Source organism: Cucumis melo, chromosome 4, assembly GCF_025177605.1.
Source record: "Cucumis melo cultivar AY chromosome 4, USDA_Cmelo_AY_1.0, whole genome shotgun sequence".
Classification (NCBI taxonomy): Eukaryota; Viridiplantae; Streptophyta; class Magnoliopsida; order Cucurbitales; family Cucurbitaceae; genus Cucumis; species Cucumis melo.
The window spans coordinates 33,896,762-33,911,868 of record NC_066860.1 but is presented as its reverse complement, the minus strand read 5'-3'; the positions used below and the strand labels follow the sequence as shown (position 1 = coordinate 33,911,868).

Sequence of the window (15,107 nt, the reverse complement as noted above, 5' to 3'; positions counted from 1 at the left end):
TTTTAGCCCGAGATAAACTAGGAAATTTCACTCCAATTTCACGTATATAAATCAATAGTCGTACGGTCTCAAAGAATTAAAGTATTCTCGCAACAAAAATAAGAAATAATAGAAAATATTGACAAAAATAGTTGTGAAAATTGTAGACCTAGAAATCGTGGATCGTGTTCATTATTTTCTTCCTTTAATGTGACAACTCAAAGTAAATGGGTGAGACGTAGCACCATGTGGTAGAAATCGTAGACTCCACCATTTCAACATCTATTTTTGTCAAATTTCTTCTTATCCACCGTTTTTTGTCGTTATTTATTAAAACAATATTATCTTTTTAAAAAATTCTATACCCTTTTAACTCTTACTTTTCTACAAAAATTAATCTTGATCTTTTTTTATTTTTTAATTACAATGTGCGGGATATGAGAATTAAGGACGACGTTCTAAAAATAATTAAATACTCAAAACTCGTTTTGATAATTAAAATTAAATTAATATGAATAGCTACAATAAAGACTGTCTCAATGGTTGTTAGCCTACACTCTATTACTCTACGACTCTATTTTTTGAAGTTGAAAGTTCTTAAAAGTTCTTAAATTATCATCCATGTCCTTGGTCGTAATCAAAACATGACGATATAAAAAAAAGTTTATATAAAGTCAATAAAATGCCAATGAGTATGAACACTGATTAAGAAACATTATACAACTACTTTCATGATGTAATTTACAATTTAAAATTTGGAGACATTTTGTGTTTGATAGGAGTGGTTGGTCGCATTGCATAGCACATTCAATATTGGACGCATACTTTATTTCTTACCTAATCTTTTATAATAACATATTTAAAGTTCTAATGTCGTATCTAAAAAATAATACATAATGTATATGAAAACATATTATTGGCTCAACATTTGTCTAAAAATAATTTTCATATATGATCGATTAAGTCTATCTATCCAAAATTATGTATCGGATGTAAGTTCTAAAATTTGTCATATAGTTTTTAGATAAACTTAACATTTGTAGACCAATATAAACGATTTAGAGGTAACTTAAATACTAAGTCTACTATTTATTTAAATGCACGTGAACTAGATACTTGTTGCAGGATTTCTTTAACCTTATTATTTATAGTATACTTTTCGATCAACCTTGTCTTTGTCCTTACTTGTTAAATAAAATAATATTTAAGAGCATACCGATGCTTTAAAAAAGTTATAAATATAATAAAATTTATTGATAATAAATTTCCAATGAGTACCGACACAACTAAATGACACATCAAGTATCATGATAGATTTTTATAAATTTAAATTTTACTATATTTACAAATCTCGTGTTTAATACTATGGACAACTTAGACTAAAAGAACAACATTGACACTTAATTTGATTTAGGTAGTAATTTTTTGAATAAATTATTAAATACGTAGCAATATTTTTTAAAAATTGTAAATATAACAAAATCTATTAACTTTTACGATTTAAAATATTTGCTACGTGATGAAATCTATAGATTTGGCTATATTTTTTTTTGGCTATATTTTTTTTTAGAACAGTGCTGTATTTTATTTTTGAAATATTGGTATATACTTACTACATACTAAGAGGAGAGAGAATGAGGTGGGCCAGGACGAGAAATGGGCCTGGGCTGTTGCAAAGAAGAGTCATTTTGTTACAATTCACCGACTCTAAGCATTGCATAAGACAAAAAAAATATGAACTTTATAAAATTAAAAAAGAGAAAATGGATCAATATTTACGCAACCGAAGAAGATACGATCAGGATCAACTACTTCGCTTCGAAGGGTTTCTGCAATTTTCTTTTTTGTAATTTCAACGAATTTGGACGCAAATTTATTCCTTAATACTTACCTTCTTCCATGAACTTTTCTGTGGACGATGTTCATCTCTCTCTACGTTTATTCTGCTTCTGAAATTTTGTGAATACACCCGACTTTTTTGATGCCCAGAGGGACAAACAAGATAATCTCAGTCTTGAATTTCACTCCTACGGGATTGAATGATCGAGGTGGAACGAATTGGAGGATTGAATTTTAGGGTTTCAGATTTCTTGTTCAGTAGTTATTGGCTGGAGTTGAAACCTGGGGAGTACAACCTCTCGATTACGGCGCTGTTTTTGTTGCGCTGACTGGCTGGTGCCGTATTGGCGCTCTCGGAGAATGGATGATATGGATATTGGTTCCCCTTCTGAATCCACGCCACTTAAGCCGCGTGATCGAATTCTACGGGTAATGCTAGATTTTATTTTTTGCGTTTCTTGTTTGTACATTGTATTTGAAATACGGTGTCGATTTAGATGGGGTTGTTCTTTTTTAATCCCATGTATTCTGTCGCTCATCCTGGAACCAGTCGTTTATGTTGTTGGGTTACTTTGTTAACTCGTTTATCCTTATCTGTTATTAGATTTTCTGTTCAATTTCGACTTGGATTTGGGATTGTGTAGTGTGTCGATCAAATTATGGGTATCATCGGTTTGCCTTGTTTGTAATTCTGATTCTTTTGTTTATCAGCGGCTTGCTGTACTTGGAGTTCCTGATGAGCTATTGGATCAACTTTTTCGTGGTCTAGTTATTTTTGTTAAGGACAACAAGTTTCTCATACCGCAGCTGGTATCTGCAATTTTGCCTACTGATGTCGAAGTGGTAGAAGTTATACGAGATGCTATACCAGGGTCCAAAAAAACTCTAACAGGCCCAACCATGAAAGCTCACTTCCGTGAAAGCATGATGTGGTTACAGTGGTTGATGTTTGAAGGTGAACCAGCTTATGCTCTGAAGAACCTGTCAAAAATGAGTGTTGGCCAGCGTGGTGTATGTGGTGCTGTTTGGGGACATAATGATATAGCTTATAGATGCCGAACTTGTGAACATGACCCAACTTGTGCAATTTGTGTCCCTTGCTTTCAGAGTGGAAACCACCAGGACCATGATTACTCCATAATTTATACAGGTGGTGGTTGCTGTGATTGTGGTGATGCGACGGCATGGAAGCGGGAGGGGTTTTGCTCAAAGCATAAAGGTGCAGAACAAATACAACCACTTCCAGAAGAATATGTTAAATCTGTAGGGCCTATACTTGATGCACTCTTCACGTCTTGGAAAAAAAAACTCTTATCTGCAGAAGATATTAGCGTGGAAGACCCTAAATTGAGTGATCGTGTTACAGAGCATAAAAAGGTTGCAAATGAGTTAACATTTGCTGTGGTGGAGATGCTTTTAGATTTCTGCAAGCACAGTGAAAGCTTACTCAGCTTTGTTTCAAAGAGAGTGATTTCTTCAGCTGGCTTGTTGGATATTTTGGTGAGGTTAGAGAGGCTGTTAACTGATAGTGTAGTGAAGAAAGTCCATGAGTTGCTTCTTAAATTGCTGGGAGAGCCTGTATTTAAATATGAATTTGCAAAAGTTTTTTTGAATTATTATCCTACTGTTATCAGTGAAGCTATAGAAGACAGTAGTGACCATGCTCTTAAAAAGTATCCACTATTGCCGACTTTCTCGGTGCAAATATTCACTGTTCCAACACTTACTCCTCGTTTGGTGGAGGAAATGAACCTATTGTCTATCCTTTTGGGATGCTTAGAAGATATTTTCATTTCTTGCGTAAGCGAAGATGGTCGCTTGCAGGTAAAGCATCCTTATTTTCAGCTCTGAGCACACAGTCAATTGTTTTGTTGCTCTAATAATAGAGGATAGATGTGGTATCTTCACTTATTTAGACTCAGGCAATTAAGTACCATTGACTTTTGTATTTATAATCAAGTTATTAATAAATATCCTCCCCCTTAAGGACTTCCTATGTTAACAACCACAACAAGAACAATTTTCAATAAGTAGTCTTTTTGGCATAGTTCTGCCTTTTGATTTCTTATTCTTTATCTTTTTCCTTTTCCTTCTCTTATCCAGAAAAATGATTTTTCCTTTCCGTATATAGGTTGTAAAGTGGAGTAATTTGTATGAAACCACCATTCGTGTAGTTGAAGATGTCAGATTTGTTATGAGTCATGCTGTAGTGCCCAGATATGTAATCTATGAGCAGCAGGATATCCTAAGAACTTGGTTGAGACTGCTGACTTTTGTGCAAGGAATGGATCCTCAGAAGAGAGAAACAGGCCTCCATATAGAAGAAGAAAATGAAAATGTCCATTTGCCTTTTGGTTTAGATCATTCTGTTGCTAACATTCATTCTCTATTGGTGAAGGAAGCATTTTCTGCTGCTAGTAGTAGTTGTGAAGATACAGCTGATGGAATGTATTTCCAAACATACAAGCAGAACGTAGATGATATAGATAGTGTTAGACATGCAAAAGTTGGACGTCTATCACAGGAAAGTGCTGCATGTGGTGTATTGGGAAAGAGTAGTACATCCACATCTGCATCAAGAGTTGATGAAGTGTGTTCCGATGCAATATCATCAACTATTATGTGGCTGACTTACGAGTGTTTGAAGATTATTGATAATTGGTTGGGAACTGAAAATATATCTGGAAGCATTCCGAACATGCTTGGTGAGAGCATTAGTCCAGCCCCTAGTTGCAAATTTTATTCATCGAGAAAAACGTCTGCCCTGGCATCAAAGAAAATGTCATACAAGATGGAGAAGGGTAAATTTATTTTTGACAAGCTTTCTAGAAGAAGTAAATACCATAATAGACAATATTCCTCACGTATGTACAGTGGCCTTCAAATGAGTATTGACAATGAGCATGGTATAAGTCTTGGAGAAGACAACCACTTGATGGATGTGACCAATGACACGGTCACTGATGAAGACTATGCCATGGAGATTGATGCTCTGCATTTCCTAAGCTTATCTTCTTGGCCAAACATTGTCTATGATGTTAGTTCACAGGACATATCTATTCACATCCCATTACATCGGCTGCTTTCCTTGCTTTTACAGAAGGCATTGAGTAGCTGTTTTAGTGAATCTGGGGTGCCAAGTGCAACAGGTGCTAGTTCCTCAAATTTGTCGTCTGAATATGTGGACTTCTTTAAAAGTGTTCTTACAGACTGTCATCCATACGGTTTTTCTTCATTTGTTATGGAGCATCCTCTACGCATTAAAGTTTTTTGTGCTGAGGTTAATGCTGGAATGTGGCGGAGGAATGGAGATGCAGCCCTATTGTCATGTGAGTTGTATCGATCGATCCGGTGGTAAGTTAACTTTTGGGGAGCAAAGCACTTAAGTTCTATCTTCTCATTTTCACACGGTGTAAGGAAACTTGCTTCTTAATGGCTTTGCAACAGGTCAGAACAATGTCTGGAGCTTGATCTCTTTCTATTGCAGTGTTGTGCGGCAATGGCTCCACCTGATCTTTATGTCCGTAGAATTTTAGAACGCTTCCGTTTATCAGATTATCTCTCACTGAATGTTGAACGCCCTAGTGAGTATGTACTCATCTATTACTTTGACTTGGAACATACTATTTTCTAAATTTGGGTGCAACTCAAAACCCTTGTTTACTGTTGCTAGGAATTATTGATTATAATATCCATATCTATCTATATATTCATATTTTGTAAAGAAACCTAAATTTCATTGAATTGTTGAAAATTTGCAATAAATACAGAAATCCAAATTTCCACACAACATACTCTAATACTCCATGTACGTCATTCATTTGGATTTTTTAAACAATTTTAAGAGCTTGGTATTATTATTTTGGATTGAAGTCCTTTATTCTAGTTTAGGCCTCCTTTGCATGCATGGTTTTTTGTTGGCCTTGGGCATTCTTTCATTTTTTTCAATAGAAGCTTAGTTTCTCATCAAAATACTAATAATAACAATCATAGCAACAATCCCCCCTTTATATTAAGCTGACATTTAGACATTCCTTCTTGCGCAGAGATGGTGAAAATACTTATAAGGTTATAATACATTTGACAATAATAACTTCATCACCCTTTTTTGGTATTTGAACTACTCCTATAAAAAGTTCTTTTTGAAGTGTTGCAATTGTATGAAATCAAAGGACTGCATTCTGTAGATGTGATAATTATACAAGACAGCACAATACATCACGCAAGGGTTGAGAGAAAGATGGAGCAATATTTACTATTTGTCAAACTATTTGGGTGTTGATAATTATATTTTAAACAAATTTATATGATGCTTGCGAGCGGAATTGCAATCACGTTGAACTATATGTACTTTGTAATTATCCGTTTCAGAAAGCAAATGTTTTGTTTTTTAAATTTTTACATATGGTGTGAAACAACTATTCTTCAGGTATGAGCCTATTTTAGTGCAAGAGATGCTCACATTAATCATACAAGTAGTCAATGAAAGGAGATTTTGTGGACTTACAATTGCTGAAAGCTTGAAGAGAGAGTTGATTTACAAGTTGGCAATTGGAGATGCTACTCATAGTCAACTTGTGAAAGCACTCCCTCGTGATCTTTCCAAATGTCATCAGCTGCAGGAAATTTTAGATACAATTGCTGTCTATTCCAATCCCTCTGGATTTAATCAGGTTATGATCTTCACCAGTTTGGGATTTCTGATACTTACTTTTGTTCATTGTTATTTCTCAAGGTATAAATTTGTTTCAGGGGATGTATTCTTTACATTGGAAGTATTGGAAAGAGTTGGATCTGTACCACCCTCGTTGGAGTTTACGGGACCTGCAGGTCGCTGAAGAACGATATTTGAGGTCATGTGGTGTATCTGCTTTGACTTCACAGCTACCTAAATGGACAAAAATCTATCCTCCTTTTAGAGGATTGGCTAGAATAGCTACTTGTAAAACAGTCCTTCAATTCATTCGCGCTGTACTGTTTTATTCTGTTTTTGCTGAGATATCAACTAAATCACGGGCTCCAGATAGTGTTCTGTTAAGTGCTCTGCACTTGCTAGCGTTGGCATTGGACGTCTGCTTTCAGCAGAAGGAATCAAGAGATCAATCGTTTGATGCTCCAGATTCTATTCCTTTGCTTCTTTTTGCTGCCGAAGAAATTGAGGAGGGTTTGGCATATGGTTTTGGCAGACAAAGCTTATTATCACTTCTTATTTTGCTAATGAAAATGCACAAAAAGGAAGGTCGAGAAAATTTGTTGGAGGCTGGAAGTTGCAACCTATCCTCTCTGGTTGAAAGCTTGTTGAAGAAATTTTCTGAGATTGATTCTCATTGCATGGGAAAAGTCCAGCAACTTGCTCCTGAAATTCTTGGTTACTTGTCTCAATCTGTGCCTACTAGTACTACTAGTAGACCGGCCGAAACTTCTGATAGTGAGAAGCGGAAGGCAAAGGCTCGAGAGAGACAAGCTGCTATATTGGTAAGATGTTTTCTTCTTGTTAAGCACCTTTTTTTTTTTTGTTTATTTCTATTTTTTTAAAACAGAAATGAGCCTTTTTTTTTCAATACTAATAAATGAGACTAAAGTTCAAAGAAATAAACCTTTTCTTCCAAAGAAAAATATTGCTTTCCATTTGATCTCTTGTATTTGGAAGGCCTCTTTTTGTTCTGACCTTGTAAAGGTTAAGTTGAAGTTAAAGTTTCTTCGTAGATTGTAATTTCATCCTTTTATGCCTCGTCTACCTTGGTAAACTATGGCTATACTTAAACTTGGGGATGATGTTTATTGTACTTCTTCTACCAAATAAACTTCATTCTGAACTCCTTGGGTGGTTGTCTGCAGGAAAAAATGAGAGCCGAGCAATCTAAATTTTTGGCCAGTGTTGATGCCTCTGTGGATGACGATGATACAGAATTTGGGCAAGAACCTGAAAAACCCAATGTCAGTGACGATGCTGAACAATCTGAAACAGTTTGCTCGCTTTGCCATGATTCTAGTTCCAGTGTTCCTATTTCTTTTCTGATTCTTTTGCAGGTATGCAATTAGTTGTTAGCGTTGTCTGTTGACTTCATTTTATTTCTCCTTTTGGTTCCTTTTTTATAACTTGATTCATCCTTTACAGCTTTCTGTTCTGATTTTAAAATTATATCTTTCTTAAACAAGAAATCGAAGCTCGTGAGTTTAATTGATCGAGGTCCTGTATCATGGGATCAACCTTACTGGAGAGATGAACATGCCTCAACAACGTCAAAAAGGGACATTGATCAATCAGGAGTAAGCACCTCCTCTGCAGGTTCAGTAGTGATTTCATCGCCACAGTTAGCAGAGCTCATTCAGAATGCAGTAAAAGAATATACCAACCATGGACTACCTGGGGAAGTTGGCGCTTTCCTGGATTTTCTGAAGTCTCATTTTCCTCCCCTACGAGACATTCAAGTGCCTGGTACATCAAATGTTAAAGGAGAAAAGATAATATTCAGCTTTGATACTTTGGAAGAAGATATTTATCTATCTGTTTTCAAAGAAATGCATGATACTCTGCATTCTAAATTTCACGAGGGTGAAAAAATTTCTACAGTTGCAAGTGGAGAAGATTCTAGGTCTGTGCTGCATGTAAAATATATAGCTGCTCTATCAAGAGAACTGGCAGAAAATCGTTCAACTTCTGAAAGTGCTCGTAATGTTCACATGCCGGTAGAATCTTCGCAGCCTACCATATTGAATGAAATTGGTCCTATAGATTGTGATGGAATTTATCTTTCTTCTTGTGGGCATGCTGTGCATCAAGGATGTCTTGATAGATACTTATCTTCATTGAAGGAAAGGTATCCTTTTCAACATCAATCCACTTTTGCTCACAACAGATGTTTGTTCAATCGTTTTCATTTTTCGTTGGGCTTAATGGATTTTGTCATTTTGTTTCTGTGTGGCCAACCTTCATATCATAGTCTGATGTTTCTTATTTATTTGTTTACTCCATCCCAGGATTTTTTTCTTTGGAACTTAGTATCAATTTTGTAAGTTTGAGTTTTGTGGCACAATAGGGCAGAGGGAAAAAGCAGGAAAAACTAGTGGTAGGAAAAGGAAACTTCTTGTAGCAACTTGTGAGTTCCTTTCTTTAGAAAGAGGAAAGTGATGGTTAAATTTTGTTCTTCGACAGATTGAGAATTGAATTATCCCTTATGTAGATTGTGGGGAGTTTGGCCAAACTACTAATAATATACGTTAGCTGTGTCTGTTTCCTCCTCTTTTATCATATATTTTGAATATAACAGTAGTTCTAGGGCCTGGGAGGGTTTACCAGCACTCTCAAATTTCCTGGGTGGTGTTGTTCTCACTTTGAAATTGTAATCGTGATATCTTAACTTTTTGTGGATCAAATTCCTTACACTTTCCTGCTTTGTTTACTTGTATTCGGGCGGCTATAGGGCAAGGCCTGAAGAGGACCTTTTGTCCTTCCACTGATGTATAGCTAGAAATAGGACATTATAGTAACCTTTCTTGAACAAGATTCATTCTATAGGTTGTCTACCCTATCCTTGAGTTCTGAGAAATAAGGCATCTTTAGTTGTATGTTTAAGTGCAACATTTACCTATTTTCGTGCTTGTGGTACTTTTAGTTCCTTCTATTCCAATATATATTTTAATGCCAAACATACGTTCTTTTTGTTGTACTTTCAGGTTTGCTCGAAGAATTGTATTTGAAGGAGGGCATATTGTTGATCCTGAGCAGGTATGTGCATGTCTCATGTACTTCTTCTTTCCGTCTTTTCTTCAGATAAAGAGCCAGAAATTTTAATGAACCTAATCATAATATCAATCATCTTAATTGAAAGTTCAGTAGCCTACTTTCAATAATCATAATATCAATCGTCTTTTCTTCAGATGCTTCAATTACCTGATCAGCTTATCCTCTCAATCCAAACCCAGAAATTTCACATCCAAAAATTGATGTAGTGGCTTTTATCTAGTTTTGTCTCTGTTCTCAAAATACTCTCTTGACCTTATGTATGATTGTATATCACAAGATCTAGATGCTTCATGAAAGCAGGCATCTACATGGTTCTTATTAAATGGAGCTATATTTTTCTTCAAATAGTAATCTTCATTAGTCTTTATTATGCAGATTGAGTGGTTAGGATTGTAGGTTTTTCGGAGACACTTAATAAGCACTAAGCAACTGCAAACCATTTGTTTCTGATCAATTGTCAGGTCTCATATACTTGGACTAAGATATAACCTGTTTGATATTAGGATAACTCCTAGCCTGGTGCTAATCATCCCAACTTCTGCTCACTTTTATGCTTGACCATGTATTGAAATAGTACTTTCTTTTGAATTTTAGGAATAGGATGATGTTATGGTTTGCGGTTTTACAGGTTCACAGCTATGTCTATTTATATAATTATAATAGGGAAAATTGGTTTTATGTAACAGGGAGAGTTCTTGTGCCCGGTGTGCAGACGTCTTTCAAATTCCACTTTACCTGCATTTCCTAGGGAATTTCAGAAGATTTGGAACCCAAGGACGAGTTCAGTTGGGACGCTGTCACATGTTTCAGGTCATCTTAACAAATCAAATGAAAGAGTGAATCCACTTTATATTCAGGAAGCAGTAGCTCTCTTGCAATCTGCAGCTAAGGCTGTTGGGAAGAATAACGTTCTTAAAGATATTTCTGTACACAGACATAAGAAAGTGAGTCGCAATCTCGAAGCTGTGTCACTTGTTCTGTCCAAGTTGTATTTTTCTTGGAAACAGGATAAGTTAATAAGCTCCTCCCGGGTTAATCCATCAATTCTTATGTGGGACACTCTCAAGTATTCCCTTGTATCAATGGAAATTGCTGCTCGTAGTAAGACTGATATGAATCCCAGTATTGGCCTTAATACATTGTATAAGGAGCTTAAAACTTCTGGTGGTTTTGTATTGTCTTTATTGCTAAAAGTGATCCATAGCGTTAAGTGTGAGGATTCTCTCCTTTTGCTTCAAAGATTATGCGGTATTCAAAGGTTTGCAGATTCCATCTGCTCTGGAATGTCAAATGAAAATGCTAGTGACTCATGTGGACGAGGTACAACTCAGGCATAGAAGCATTTTTTTTTAAATCTTTTTGGGTTATTTTGGGTGCTCCTATATTGGATTTCATTTGTTTCTTGCATTTTAGGGACTGAGCTGATTGGATATTTGGAATCTTGTTGAATGTGTTTCTAAATGTGCATCCATATTCTGTTAGGGCAAGTCCTTTATGAAGTAGTTGTTGAGGATACTAGATACAATGGCTCTTTACTCTTACATGAACTTCCAATAAATGCTAAGATAGATTCCCATCTGGAACCCTCTCTAGGAGTTTTTCGATATATATCTTTAACTGTTCAACTTATAGTTTGCTGATTGATGCTATTGCAGGTATCCTCCACATCTTGACCAGCCTTCGTTCAGAATTGCCACATTTTGATAGTCAGTTCTTGAGCAGAGGATCTGATCCTGTTATTGCCCATGATCCATTCGCATCGTTGATGTGGGTTCTCTTTTGCCTTCCTTTCCCCTTTTTGTCGTGTAGGGAATCCTTGCTTTCCCTTGTGCATATCTTCTACCTAGTTTCTGTGACGCAGGTATGTATGAGGACTTTAAAGTTCCAATGTTGAGTATGGTTTACCAAATCTAGATTTGTAATTTTTAAGTATTTATTACAGGCTATAATCACATATTTCACCAAGTCCCAATGCAAGGTAGATGGGTTGGGTTCTAGTGATTGCTTGATCACTGATATTTGCAAAATTATGGGAGAATCTGAATATGCCCGACAGTATTTTGTTTCAAATTACACGGAGCCATCTTGTAATATTAAGGATACAGTACGTAGCTTGACTTTCCCTTTTCTTCGGAGATGTGCGTTGCTTCTACAACTACTAAGTTCTTCTGCACGAGTGCCAATTTTTGATGGAGAGACTGCTTTGGAAACATATCTCGTGGGTAACAATATGATTGACAACATCACAGTGGAACTCAACGAAGTCGAGAAGCTCCAGAAAATGTTTGACATTCCTCCATTGGATATTGTTCTTAAGGATGGAACCTCACGGTTACTTGTTTCAAAATGGTTTTGTCATTTTAATAAAGAATTTGAATTTCAGAGATCAAAAATTATAAAGCACTGCACTCCTGCAGTACCCTTTCAATTAATTCGTTTACCTCATGTCTACCATGACCTATTGCAGAGGTATGTTCGACTTCTATTGAATCTCTGTATTTTTTGGTACCATATTGAAGTCTGGCTAACAAATTTTCTGCTTCAACAGGTACATAAAAAAGCGATGCACTGACTGCAAACATGTCATTGATGATCCTGCATTATGCCTGATCTGTGGTAAACTGTGCTCACCAAGCTGGAAATCATGTTGCAGGTCTTTTTGCCTTTTATAAATAATTGTACTTTCAGACTTGACTTAGATGGGATGCGGTTAGCATCATCAAATGTTCTATTTTTGCTTTACTGTTGGCTACAAAGTTTTGAAAGTTAATTATGCTCGTCTCCAGGGAAAGTGGATGCCAAGCTCATGCAAATATCTGTGCTGCCGGCACTGGTGTATTTTTGCTGATTAGGGTGCGTCAAAATGTCCTTTAATCTTGTGTTTAGGGATCCTTCTGTGGTACATATTCTTTTTCCTGATGTGGGTTCACTAATAAGATCTCTTCTCTTTTGACAGAGGACAACAATTCTACTGCAGAGATCCGCACGTCAGGCTCCTTGGCCATCACCTTATTTGGATGCTTTTGGCGAGGAGGTAAACTGCCATCAACATTAACTGTCATTTACTTGATTATATGGTTGCTTTATGGTTCAAGGCATGATTGTAAATTATGATGTGATGGTGATGGAGTCTCTTTATTATTTCAAATCTAGTATTCTATAGCATTCTTTTTGGTCATATTCATGTTCTGCCTTAATATTTAGTTTCCTCTCTTGCTGCAGGATATTGAAATGCGTCGGGGAAAACCATTGTATTTGAATGAAGAACGTTATGCTGCCCTATCATATATGGTGAAGAAAACAAACTCTTTATGTTTTGTTCCCCTACGATAAAAAATTTTCCTCACCTCTTCATGTGACCAAGTTTTTTCTGGTTTGGAAATTTGAAATGAAGCCTCTGTTAAGCTATCAAACTCAACTATTAACCTTTAATGGCGTAGCCATCTATCTAATTCTTGTTTACTGTTGTTTAAGAAGATAGAAGAACAAAAAGAAACATTTATTATTTTGTAGTTCACTTTTTCATTTGATAGTGTTCCTTCGACTTCTCAAACAACTCAGTGAACTTGTGGTGGCGGAAAGTTTGTAGTATTTAATTGAAGTTAGAATATAAACTATAAATAGTTAAAGTATAGAATAGATATACTTGAATATTTTTTATTCGACTCTTCATTGTAGATTAAGGTTTCTTTTTTCCTTTTTCTTTTTTCTTCTTCCTTAGGTTGCTTGTCATGGCCTCGATCGAAGTTCCAAGGTTCTTGGCCAGACTACAATTGGGTCTATCTTCATGATTTAATCTAGAGTATATTTTGAGGTGATTCCTTTGGCCACTACCACGGTTCAGATTTTGCACTTACCTTTTATAGTTCGTGCTTGAGTTCCTCGTTCTAGTTTGCCTAACAGAGAAGTATTCTACACCGTGGAGGCGTTGGTAGGGATATCGGATACAGGTATAGTGAACATGGAAACCCCCTATATTCCTCATGGCGTACAATAAATATATTTGAATAGAATTTTAATTATATATGCATGTATATGTATATATGTGTATATTTGTATATTCGATGAAATCTTTTTATTTATTTATCATTTTTTTATCATCAGAACATATTGAACTCCATCTGTATGTACCTAGCCTATCCTCTTGTCACGGTTTTCATATTAAACCCAAAAAGGGTTGTAAATAAATTTTCTGCCACTGCTATCCTGCTGCCTGCTCTTTCATCTCTTCGACTCATTCGCTAGATTTTGTTTCTAAAGCAGTATTATTCTGGATATGTTTTCATGTTGTAGGCTGTGTAGTTATTGGTTTTCAAGATTCCGCCCCACAAGAACAAATTCTCGTCCACATGTCATTTCATAGGGGAGAAATGGCCCTTTATTTTCTCTTGTTGAAGCCAGGATCCAGTGGCCCAGAGGACATCAAAAAATGCTTCACCTCTCCATGAGCAGTGTGGTTGGAAGTAGTTTCGAAGCTGACGTTTGTAAAGTGCTCTTGTAAATAGCGAGGTCGCCCGGTATAATAATTTTAGTGGCGAAGCATTGTTTTCAAGTTGCCTTAATTTCTGAATCAAGGTTGTTGGCATCTTTCCATTTTGGGGGTGGTGATGGGAGTGGTGGTCATTTTGTACTTTGTTAAATCTGGCAGAATCAATTTGGAATCGATTTCGTGCAATTATGTTTGGAAGGGTTGTTCTGCCTATTTTTGTATGTAGTTTAAAGTTTAAACGAATTGTTAGAAATCAACATGATGAAGCGCTTCTATTGTGCATAGGGAAAAGTAGAAGGGGAACTTAATTGTGCATTTCTAGTCCACTCAATTTTTTATTTGTTAATCTTTATTGTAAAATATCAACATTCACCTCTTTTTTCTTTTTTCAACTTTTATCATACATCTCCAACTTCCTCCTCCCCACTGGGTCTCGTCCTTTCTTTTCTCTTTAATTGGAAAATGGGTTGCTTTGAAATAACTCTGATTCAAGTTTTCGTCCCTTTGATTTTTTTTGGACATTATGTATGGGTGCAGATTGGTGTTTCCAAGTAAAGTCGATCATCAGATTGGATGCACGCTGATTTGATTTCTATCCTAAAGTGTATTACAAGATAATCTCATATTTACTTGTTCTAATAACGGACACCATATTTGAAAAAAAAAATTGTATTTGCCGGTAGAGCAGACTAAACAGGTTAAACTAAAAAATACAATCGATCTGTTGGATAAGCATTAAGAATCAAATTCATCCATCGGATGATACAAAATTACAAAAAGATGGAATTTTAAGCCATGTTTGGTTAGATATTGTCCACTTGTGATTAAAATCAATGCCTTCCCGTTGCAAAAATGCCTTTAAGAAGATGGGGAGAAGGGATGTATGCCTATAAAAAGATAGGAGAACGTTGAATTTGAGGTATGCCAACAAAAAAAATCCTATTTAAAATTGTCCATGCGATAAATTTTGTTTTTCTTAATATCTTAATGTTTCTTTTAGGTGAATGGTGAAAAAGAATACAAAAAGATAGGTGTATTAAATGCATTCAAGTG

The 15,107-nt window shown here is 35.8% G+C and overlaps 1 protein-coding gene across 5 annotated transcripts; it reads left to right on the top strand.

Annotated features, from left to right (window-relative positions):
- The first annotated feature begins 1,741 nt into the window (after positions 1-1,741).
- Positions 1,742-14,476, top strand: LOC103486385 (E3 ubiquitin-protein ligase PRT6). 5 transcript variants are annotated; one of them, XM_051084215.1, is made up of 19 exons: positions 1,742-2,247; positions 2,530-3,642; positions 3,950-5,172; positions 5,266-5,406; positions 6,248-6,491; positions 6,571-7,293; positions 7,657-7,848; positions 7,978-8,639; positions 9,496-9,547; positions 10,252-10,885; positions 11,221-11,426; positions 11,508-12,034; positions 12,114-12,218; positions 12,352-12,418; positions 12,522-12,599; positions 12,788-12,856; positions 13,287-13,379; positions 13,457-13,515; positions 13,859-14,476. In XM_051084215.1, exons 1-17 carry the CDS (start codon positions 2,179-2,181, stop codon positions 13,359-13,361), a joined length of 6,180 nt encoding a protein of 2,059 aa, XP_050940172.1. In that variant the 5' UTR covers positions 1,742-2,178; the 3' UTR covers positions 13,362-13,379; positions 13,457-13,515; positions 13,859-14,476. The 5 variants fall into 5 exon arrangements, with proteins under 5 accessions (XP_050940172.1, XP_050940171.1, XP_008442546.2 ...); XM_051084214.1 differs by lacking the exon at positions 13,859-14,476 and adding an exon at positions 13,670-13,852; XM_008444324.3 differs by having other exon boundaries at positions 13,287-13,515.
- The last annotated feature ends 631 nt before the right edge of the window (positions 14,477-15,107 follow it).

Bases quoted from the DNA above. Each gene is read 5' to 3' on its own strand.
- LOC103486385 (XM_051084215.1), top strand. From the start codon at position 2,179: ATGGATGATATGGATATTGGTTCCCCTTCTGAATCCACGCCACTTAAG. The intron at 7,294-7,656 runs GTAAGATGTTTT...GGTTGTCTGCAG, and splicing joins AGAGACAAGCTGCTATATTG to GAAAAAATGAGAGCCGAGCA. The intron at 11,427-11,507 runs GTATGTATGAGG...TATTTATTACAG, and splicing joins ACCTAGTTTCTGTGACGCAG to GCTATAATCACATATTTCAC.